At 32.8% G+C, this 11,479-nt stretch overlaps 1 protein-coding gene across 1 annotated transcript; it reads right to left on the reverse strand.

The window, feature by feature from the left end:
- Positions 1-265: 265 nt before the first annotated feature.
- On the reverse strand, positions 266-3,920 carry LOC134258220 (multiple epidermal growth factor-like domains protein 11; the record flags this gene model as incomplete). Its single annotated transcript, XM_062740759.1, has 5 exons — positions 3,795-3,920; positions 3,578-3,642; positions 933-1,070; positions 700-852; positions 266-373 (listed from the first exon to the last, which is right to left on the reverse strand). Coding segments are annotated over exons 1-5 (544 nt in total), but the record flags the coding sequence as incomplete, so codon positions are not given.
- Between the last annotated feature and the right edge of the window lie 7,559 nt (positions 3,921-11,479).

Consider the following 11,479-nt stretch of genomic DNA (forward strand, 5'->3'; position numbering starts at 1 on the left):
TTCGTCTTTATTTCTATTATTTTTTTTTATTCTTATTTTGTTTACTCCAAATTTTCATTCAGAAAATAATTATGAATTTAAAAAAAAAAAATAGTAATATACTTGTGGACTATGAGAACATGTTCAAAAATATAAAGCATCCTCCCTCTTTAATTAAGTCTATCTATATATCAAATAGACTGTTGCGTTCCTGCTACTTTATACAAATAACGTTTGAGGGTAAGAAATACATTTTAATATATTGAAAAGTAATTCATATTTTTACCTTTTTTACTTAACGCGGATATTATAGGAATTGTTTTGTTTCCCAAGGATTTATCTACGATGGTGAGGACTGAAGAACTGTCGGATGGACGTGTCAGATACGCAGTATCTAAAAATCAAATGTTACCTTCACTTATCTTAATATTGCATTTTCAAAGTGTTATGTTAGTTTGTTAGGTCCAAAGGAAGGAACTGGAAAACATGCATTGTTTATGAATGCTTTAAAGATTGGGATATTTTATTCAGAAATTACTTTTTTAATATTTGATTTTTTTTACTACTGACGAATTTGCATTAAAATTGAATCAATCTTATAATATATATAATGGACTTAAAAACACTTTACTTAAAGTAAAGGCGGGGAGAAATATATGTATACTTAAGTAAAAAAAAATAATCCTTTCAGACTTCTATGTCACACTATATGAACAGTACCTGCAGTGACTGAACTGGCTAAAGTATGTTTACATCCTTTTACAAAGTGACACATATCCTGCTCACATTTACAGTTTTCTTGACACATATACCCAAAATTAGAATATCTGCATCGATCCTCGCAAAAGTATCCATAATACCCGATGTCACAATCTTAAAATGAATGCACCCTACTTTATGTTTCAATATCAGCCTTAAAATTTATTATATTAGATAATAAAATTAGGGGATACCTTGAGGATTTTTCCTACATCCCAGCTGATGGTCACATTTAAATTTGCTACAGTTACACCAGGACTGACAGTCTTTTCCGAAAGATGGGTACGGACAGGGAACATTGCAATCTGGTCCATGAAAGCCCGAAGTACAAGCTTTTGAAATGAAAATTATTTTAAATTAAGATAATGAAATTTTAATTTTATGATTTGATTACAGTGGCTGGAACGTTATTGTTGACAAACCAATCGTGTAGAATCGTTCGTGCATCGTGCGCCATCGTTCGTGTAACGTGCAAGATCGTGCGTGTAACAGACTCCATCGTTTGCGGTTTTAATCGTGCGTGAACGTGCGTTTAGAAACGTGTAAATTTCGTTTTGTAAGTTTTTATCGGAATGTTATCTGTGAAACAAGTATTTTGTTTATATTTTATTTTTTTAATCCTAATAAAAGGAATGAAGCGCAGTTTACATAATTGAATGCGGAACGAACTAACTATTTCTTGTAAACAAGCAATATAGTAAGTCGTACAATATTATGTTCTCGTATAGCGTGACTTATTGTGATAAACCGTACTAAGATGTTTTACTATATTTTTCTGAAGTTCATTCTTGTTTGCTGCTAATTATGGTAAGATATATATTTTTTAAATTTTCAAATAATCTAAAAGAAAAATTTTTTTACAAATAAAGAAATATTTTTCAAACCTTACATAAATGTTTAGTCGGCGAATGTACATGCACGTCACGCACATGATTTTCGGGGTTTTGTTTAACAGTGTTTATCTCTGTAGCTTACTTTTAATTAATTTTTAAAGTAATACAATAATTTGCAATGTCGTTTTTCATGTTTTAGAGATTCATAAACATTTTTAAGTAATGAAAACATATAGCTATAACTTTTAAGTTAAGTCATTTCATGCTGCCATTGTTTTCCCAATCGTATCCCTCAATTTACATATTATGAAATCCAATTCAATCAAATTTTAGGGTCCACCTACTACTTTCTTCTGATATAACAAAAAAATCCGTTTTCTTATGTCGGAGAATTATGTAAATAATTATTTATTATCTAAAATAATAATAAAAAAAATCTCACATGTATTTAGTATCAGAAATACGCATTTCCGTTTTTTTTTCAAAGTCGATGAAAAAATATATTTATTGATAATTCTTTGAATCTAAAATCAATAAAAAGCTGTATTTCGTTTTGGAAATATCGATTCCTAAATAATTTGAACTATTTTGCGTGAAGAATCGTGCGTTTGCGTTAGCAATCGTGTAAGATCGTGTAACGTGTAGAATCGTGAACGTGAAGGATCGTTCGTGTATCAGGTTTAATCGTGCGTTAATCGTGCGGAATCGTGCGTGTAACGTGATCGTTCGTTTAAGTTGTCAACAATAACGTTCCAGCCACTGCAGTGGCTGGAACGTTATTGTTGACAAACCAATCGTGTAGAATCGTTCGTGCATCGTGCGCCATCGTTCGTGTAACGTGCAAGATCGTGCGTGTAACAGACTCCATCGTTTGCGGTTTTAATCCCGCGTGAACGTGCGTTTAGAAACGTGTAAATTTCGTTTTGTAAGTTTTTATCGGAATGTTATCTGTGAAACAAGTATTTTGTTTATATTTTATTTTTTTAATCCTAATAAAAGGAATGAAGCGCAGTTTACATAATTGAATGCGGAACGAACTAACTATTTCTTGTAAACAAGCAATATAGTAAGTCGTACAATATTATGTTCTCGTATAGCGTGACTTATTGTGATAAACCGTACTAAGATGTTTTACTATATTTTTCTGAAGTTCATTCTTGTTTGCTGCTAATTATGGTAAGATATATATTTTTTAAATTTTCAAATAATCTAAAAGAAAAATTTTTTTACAAATAAAGAAATATTTTTCAAACCTTACATAAATGTTTAGTCGGCGAATGTACATGCACGTCACGCACATGATTTTCGGGGTTTTGTTTAACAGTGTTTATCTCTGTAGCTTACTTTTAATTAATTTTTAAAGTAATACAATAATTTGCAATGTCGTTTTTCATGTTTTAGAGATTCATAAACATTTTTAAGTAATGAAAACATATAGCTATAACTTTTAAGTTAAGTCATTTCATGCTGCCATTGTTTTCCCAATCGTATCCCTCAATTTACATATTATGAAATCCAATTCAATCAAATTTTAGGGTCCACCTACTACTTTCTTCTGATATAACAAAAAAATCCGTCTTCTTATGTCGGAGAATTATGTAAATAATTATTTATTATCTAAAATAATAATAAAAAAAATCTCACATGTATTTAGTATCAGAAATACGCATTTCCGTTTTTTTTTTCAAAGTCGATGAAAAAATATATTTATTGATAATTCTTTGAATCTAAAATCAATAAAAAGCTGTATTTCGTTTTGGAAATATCGATTCCTAAATAATTTGAACTATTTTGCGTGAAGAATCGTGCGTTTGCGTTAGCAATCGTGTAAGATCGTGTAACGTGTAGAATCGTGAACGTGAAGGATCGTTCGTGTATCAGGTTTAATCGTGCGTTAATCGTGCGGAATCGTGCGTGTAACGTGATCGTTCGTTTAAGTTGTCAACAATAACGTTCCAGCCACTGTAGGTAGCCTAATTAGGAAACAGATTGTAGTGTAAACATACGGGTACAATTGCCTACAGCCTTGTTCCAAACATAACCAGCGCAGCAAACTGAAGTACCATCAAATCTATAATACATTTGTATAATGATAAGCAATATATTAAAAACGATTCCATTTCTTCTTTTATATTGTTTTAGTTAGTATTAATATTAATATTTCAGTCCAAAAAATGGATACATGATACGTAGGGACTGAAGTCTGATACAACTATGACTTACCCACTGCAGTTTGACAAGGAAGACAATCTTATCAGTTTCAAAAATTCTAAAAGAGCTGAGACTATAGGAAGATATCTCATAATTCAAAATTGAAGGTTGGCTTATGACATGTCCTCGTCTGTTTAAATATTTTAATGAAATATGTACATGTAGCTAACATTTCCTGAGTACGACTAAGTGAATTAATTTGAACTTAAATCTAATGTCCTTTTTTCCGTGCCAGTCATTCGTTCAATCCTTACATCTTCCTGATTTTATATTATTATATAAAATATCATAGTTGCATGATTATTTGGAGATGTTTATAATTTCACATTATATAAATGGTGCCTGTTTTGGAGGGTAACAGTTGAAATTGACACCCCAAGGAAAACCATTGTCAACCAACGCGTCAGTGTGTACAATGAAATAAATGAGAATGCTCGCCCCGAAGAATTTGTCAAGTTCTGATTATTGGCCAATTAATTAAATCTTGAATTTAACATTGATATCTATGGACATTTTTTAAAAAGATATTTTGAATAGTAATTTGTAAATGGTAATTTGATTTTCAAATAAATCTCTTGTTGTAAATATGCGTAAAATCTCTCTTTATTAAACTATGAAATAAATTGAATCATTTGCACGGATATTTTGAGAAATTAAAAGTTTTCTCTCTTACTTCAAGGACACATAACTTTACCAATTTAATAGCTTTAAAAAAATGTCTAATTTTCATCCTTATATTTTAAAGCATTGGATATTAGTTGAAAACGGTTCATTATGAAAAATATTGGATTCGCTGAGGCGCGAAAGCGACAACGCAAGTCCAATATTTTTCATTATTATCCGTATGAAGCTTTTATCTTACTTAAAACATTTTTAAGTATTGAGATAAATTCAAATACACTTGTTTTGTCTTAATGAATGCCACTCTTTTATTGTTTTCCTTCACTTATTTACAATCATCTTCTGGGAGCCCCAGTAAATGTTACAGTCTAATATTACAACAATGGATATGCAACGGTCAGTTCTGTCAAGTATTATAACAATAGACTTTACGTAGGACACGCCCCCCGAGTCTTCAATTTAAGTCATCGTACCCTTAATTTCATTCAGTCAGCACGATGAGTGATGTTGAGATTTTTAAGACTCAATGTTCTTTCAGAACCACCAGCGATAAATCCGATAATGACACTGATGCCATTTTGAAAGGCATTCTTGAACTTGAGAACTCCCATGCAAATTTTGAATTACATGCTTCTCTGTTATTTGTAAAAATCCTTCATTTTCTGACATATCGGACTATGAAGGTGATAAATTGTCACTAATAAAGGCTTTCCAGGAGATTAAGAATAGGGTGTTGACAAAGGAGTGTGTTTCATCTCGATTTTCAAAACCCCTTCAACAGGCGGAACTAATAAGGTTAGTCCAATTTATGAAGTCCAAAAACACCGAAAATAAAGCTAAATGGGCTGTGAAGGTATTTGATGAATAGAAAGAAAAAGGAAACAAAATAGCACAGATTACGGAAGGACTGAATTCAACTTTTGTGGTGGGGAACTTATATGACCATGGACAATATGACGTTAGATAAAGCTATGGATTTTTTTTATCGCTGAAGCTCATAACAAATACGGCGGAGAATAACACCCGAACAACCTTTATGAAATTGTTATTTCTATACCACATATTCTGCGAGCTAGCAGTATCTGAATGATACTGAGTTTGTTAATATGCAATCAGTGTTAGATGCAAAAATGAAAGAATTATCAAGATAAGGAATCAGGATCAATCGTAAACATGCCGATATTATTTCAGCGGAACAGGAAAACGATCGATATGTGGGATTCTTGAAACTGACACTGCCAAAAAATTGTTCGATACTTTATAATACAGTATCGGATTACAATTTGCTCTCCGTGCCGGGCAAGAACATCGGAATTTTCGAATTGATACAACTTCTCAATTATCACTACACATGTCCAAAGATGACGGGAGACGGTAATCCCAATACACAGAGGATGTATCCAAAAGCAGCACCAAAGGGTTAATTCAGCGCAATATTGCGTCAAAAGTCACCAGGGCATATGAAAATGTGGATGAGCCTTAACGAAACCTTGTTAAATTTTTTTAGAAGTATTTCAGTTTAAGGTGAGAATATTGCTATCTGCATATTATTTCGAACAAGACTTTCATGTATGTTATTTAACAAACATATCATGTATACTTCATGATGCATGCAGTGTTCTGAAAAAAAAGTTTTGTAAAGTTGCATATTCCTTTTTTTGCGTACTCTATATTATTTCCATTTTTTTTAGACTACCTGATGGAAAATCGACGGCGTTGTAACTACGACCCAAACAGAGTGCTACGAAACCGGTATGGCTCGAAGACGGGCCGATAGGGGTTTATCAGCTTCAGTAAGTTGTAGGAAAATTATGTAAAGCAGCTGGATTTCATGGAAATATTACCAATCATTCTTAAAGGACTACCGCCGCTACAGGACCGTAACAAGCCGGTGTTGACGAACAACTAATTGAAGAAAAGACGAGGCATCGCTCGAATGCAGTCAGGGTCTTCAAACGTTCATCAACGGAGCATATAAAGGAAGTGAGTTACGTTGTGCACTCTAAGTGGAAGAAGGTTTTCGTTGAAAATGACGGAGCTGCTGCTTGGAATAGTGCTTCAAAAGAAATGAATATCAATGCTTGCGATGTGTCTGTACAAATGCGTTTGTGATTTGTTGTGATTATTCCCTTTTCTGTAATTTTACTAAATATCATTTCAATGTGATTATTCCCTTTTCTTCATTTCTACTAAATCATCAATTTAATTTGTTTGTTTACGGTTTTCATTAATTTCAGTTCAATCCACAAATTCAAATCCAAAATTTTGTTAAATATTGAACTGAAAGGAAAAAATATTGAACTGGAAGGATTTAATATTGGAATGGTACGATAAAATAATGGACTGACATTCTTTTAAGTGGGCGTTCTTAAATATACTGGATATAAACAAACAAAAGGTTACATCACAAAAATGCTTTAATTAAAAATACATGTATAATAGGAAATTTGTCCAGTGAAGAAAACATTCAATATTTCAAATCTGTTATATTTTGACACGTATAAAATTATAATGAATTAAGAGTGTTTATCTCAAAAATGGTATACAAAGGCTAGGGCTTAATGACATATCCTTCTAAAAAAAGGAAAATATAATTGTTAGGTTGTACCATATTTTACGATTAAGAATCATAGCTGAGTGGAAAATTTTCACCAATTCTTCCTTAAGAGTGGAATAAATTTCAAATACTTTCGACTACTTATTATACTTTTTTTCATTTTTCCTCTTCCATTAGTGTCATTGACTGTGACGTCAGTATAGGGCAATTCAGACGTCATAAAACCTAGCCATTGTGAGATTTTAAACATTAAAACAAGAGGCCCACGGGCCTTATAGGTCACCTGAGTATTGTGCAACAACTTTCAAACAATTAAATTTGGTTCGTGTTTAAACCGGAGGCCATGGAATTCACAGTTTACAATTTTGAAAGAGGCACCATTGCTTATCATAATTATTAACTTAGCATGCTTACTCTATTTACTTAATACCCAGAGGTAGATCAGAGTAACAAAGAGAAAATGCACTTCCACTTTATAACCAGTTGTGCACCTCACCCCAAAGGAACCACTGACCCAGGGCCATATATTTCAAAATTTTGCAAATTTTATCATAAAATGGTTGATTAATACCAAAGAGCAGATTTCAAAGCATTAATTTATTTTCAGGCTATGTAACCACCCCCCTCCCCTTTGACCCTGGGGGCATTAAAAACCACTTTGCTAGAGGCACCTTTCTTCATCATAAATATATATATACTTGGATCATTGGCTTAAAACCCAGAAGCAAAGAAAAATATTTACAAAGAATAGATGTATTTTTACTATATAATCAATAGAGCCTCGCCCTAACACCAGAACCCCTGACCCTGGGGCCATAAAATTCACAAATCTGGAAGAAGCACTCTTGCTCATCATAACTATGTGCTTATTTAGTGTATTTAATACCCAGGAGCAGAGAAGAAGATTTTCAAAGAAATAATGCATTTTCACTATATTATCTATAGAGCCCCGCCCTAACACCAGAACCCCTGACCCTGGGGCCATGAAATTCACAATTTTGGAAGAGGCACTCTTGCTCATCATAACTATGTGCTTAGTTAGTTTATCTAATACCCAGGAGCAGAGAAGAAGATTTTCAAAGAAATAATGCATTTTCACTATATTATCTATAGAGCCCCGCCCTAACACCAGAACCCCTGACCCTGGGGCCATAAAATTCACAAATCTGGAAGAGGCACTCTTGCTCGTCATAACTATGTGCTTAATTTGTTTATTAAATACCCAGGAGCAGAGAAGAAGATTTTCAAAGAAATAATGCATTTTCACTATATAATCTATAGAGCCCCGCCCTAACACCAGAACCCCTGACCCTGGGGCCATAAAATTCACAAATCTGGAAGAGGCACTCTTGCTCATCATAACTATGTGCTTATTTAGTGTATTTAATACCCAGGAGCAGAGAAGAAGATTTTCAAAGAAATAATGCATTTTCACTGTATAATCTATAGAGCCCAGCCCTAACACCAGAACGCCTGAACCCTGGGGCCATGAAATTCACAAATCTTGAAGAGGCACTCTTGCTCATCATAACTATGTGCTTAGTTAGTGCATTTAATACCCAGGAGCAGAGAAGAAGATTTTCAAAGAAATAATGCATTTTCACTTTATAATCTATAGAGCCCCACCCTAGCACTAGAACCCCTGACCCTGGGGCCATGAATTTCACAATTTTGGTAGATGACTCAATGCTCATTACATTCATGCCAATAGTTTGCCTGCTTGATGTCCAGGAGTAAAGAAGAAGATTTTTAAAGATTTCATTAATTTAAGTGGTTTTTGCCCCCCCTCAGGCCCCAGGGGAGGGGGGGGGGCGGGGACCATGAAATTCACAATTTTTGTTCCCCTCCACCCATAGATGCTGTATACCAAATTTGGTTGAAATTGGTTCAGTGGTTTCAGAGAAGAAGCTGAAAATGTTCAAATGTTAACATACGACGCACGACACACGACGCACGACGACGGACGAAAACGGATAGCAATAGATCACCTGAGTTACTCAGGTGACCTAAAAAAACAGATTAAGTCTCTCTGTACACAAGGCATGAAATATTTTAGATACTGCAATTTGTGTATTTTAATCCTCATGTGTCCTTCCAATTTAGATAATGTTGATGAGACAAATTTCTTTAGATGTAACTACATGTACGAATAGAACTCTGCACAGGTTCTTTGAAAAAAAAATGCATATGTACATTACCAAGATTAGGTCTGCTATAACTAAAGTCCGACTATAGTGAAAATGAAAGTACGTGGCGTATTTTCTATCTTCAGCGGCCAAGTTTTCTTCAAGCAAATATCACTCGATCCTTGCAAATTATCTATAAGAGCAAAATTAGAATGTTTTTTTTTTCTAATACTGAAAACATAATTTCTTTGATAGTTCTAATTTTTTATGTTATTATTATCATTTGTGATCAACATAATCATGCAATTACTTGATTGTTGAAAAAAATAAGTAAAGGAATATTGTAATATGTAAATGCTATAGAGATATATCTTCCTGTGTTGTCTCCAGACTAGATTCTGATTCAGTCGAAGTTTCTTTTTGTGCAAATACTTCTGAAGATGTTAGAAGAGTAGAAGATTCCAAGATATATTGCGTCGTATATTCAGCTATGAAAATTGAACATAAGAAAAGTAATTTCGATCTTATGAATATGGTACTATATATCGAAACAAAGATATATTTCACCTTACAAAGTTAAGGTATTTCTCAAAAAACCAAGGGGAACATTTATGCTTCATTACCTTTGTGTATTAATTAAAAATATATGTACGTTTCCTTATCACATTCAAATATTTCAAAAATATTATGTGCTTTTATTTCTTTACACTTTTCCTTTATTTAAATTGAATAACTCATCATGAAAGAGAAACGGATAAGAAAAGTGGAATGCTGGACAACTCGCCCCAAGACAAGTCGCCCCCAAGACAACTCGCCACCTTTTCAGGACGACTCGCCCCCAATTTAGGACAACTCGCCCCCTGTTAAGACAACTCGCCCCCAGGATAAGACCACTCGCCCCCCAGCTTTAAGAAAGCAAATTGGGGGCGATATTTTATGTATGTGTAGGCGATTCAATATTTCTTAGGTTTTAATCATTTTGATTTTACCTATACATCCTTTCTTTGGTACAGTTACAATGTAACTTGGATTCGTCACCATAGCTTGGTAATGGACGGGTCTTCTTACAATTATAAACCAACTTCCCTGATTCACAACCATCTTTTAACATGTATTTGTCATTTTTAAATTGTTTGACTGTTCACTTCCATAACGGACTGGAAATTGTTTAAGTTTTAATGTACACGTTTCCGTGACATTCAAATACTGTAGAAGTACTTTTTTCCGCGTGGTATTAATTTAAACTATGTACGCGGTCACAAATTTTCCGCGGAAATTTGTCCAAGCGTATATAATATAAATGTAACGCACATAGTGACAATCTAGAAAATCCGCGTAATTTTCTACCCGCGGATTAAACAGAAATTGAGATTCCGCGTAATTATGACCCCGTGGAAAAAAGTACGTCTACAGTATTTAATCTCTATTAATAGATTTTCAATAATTATAATTGAATGTGTGTAATTAATATGATAGAAGGATATTTTTTACTTCTTTTCACAACGTATTGTGTTAAATGAAGGCGGTCGTTCTTCTTAATTATTCACATTTTTGAAGATCATTACATTTACTTTTATTCTGATTAGCTTCGTCCTAACTGATTTTGTTCTATGTTTTTTTTCTTCAGAAGGCATGGAATTAATTTCAAATGATAAAAATGCAACTGTTTATAATATAAACATATTTATATATTACTTTTAGTTAACTTGACGTTTCATTTCTAAAGAAAAGAAGAAATTTAAAAGATATATTAAAAAAATCGTATTTCTACTATTTCAGATAGTTACCTATAATAATTAATTTTTGTGGATTTATCACATAGTCATTTTTTTACATTTAAAAAGAACACTTTCATTTAAAAAATGTAGATTTGTAGTAATACCGAATTGTAAAGTTTTGATCTGTATGGATGCATGAACTTTGATAATCTACCATATGAATCTTCGAAATTCATCAGGTGTGTTTTTCCCACCGGACCAGTGCAGTCCATTTAACAACGCTTTACTCGAGAAAAAGAGATGATTCAGTTATATTTTGGTCCAAACTTCAGAATAATATATTAGAGATAGAGAAAATGCAATTGGTTGTAAACTACCAATGTCTTATTTTTTTAGATTAAGAATATGATTTCTCGCAACCCGGTACGATTAAAAAAAAACTACAGTCAAACATCATCCTTTAAGCTTCTGTCGAGTCTGCTTTTAGATATCTTCCTCCCTAATGGAACCTCTATTTTAAATGAGACTTAAAAGCTAAATTAGTATTTTTCAACAAAAGAAAAATCAAGAATTAAATAGTACTATTTATAACATTTATTAACATTTACATCTATTTTTAACATTTATATTTACGCATATATGTAGTACAAAATACATGTATAAACACTGTCTTCT

The sequence above is a fragment of the Saccostrea cucullata genome, unplaced genomic scaffold, assembly GCF_032062105.1.
Source record: "Saccostrea cucullata isolate Sc308-1 unplaced genomic scaffold, CSIRO_AGI_Scuc_v1 ctg16055, whole genome shotgun sequence".
Taxonomy (NCBI): Eukaryota; Metazoa; Mollusca; class Bivalvia; order Ostreida; family Ostreidae; genus Saccostrea; species Saccostrea cuccullata.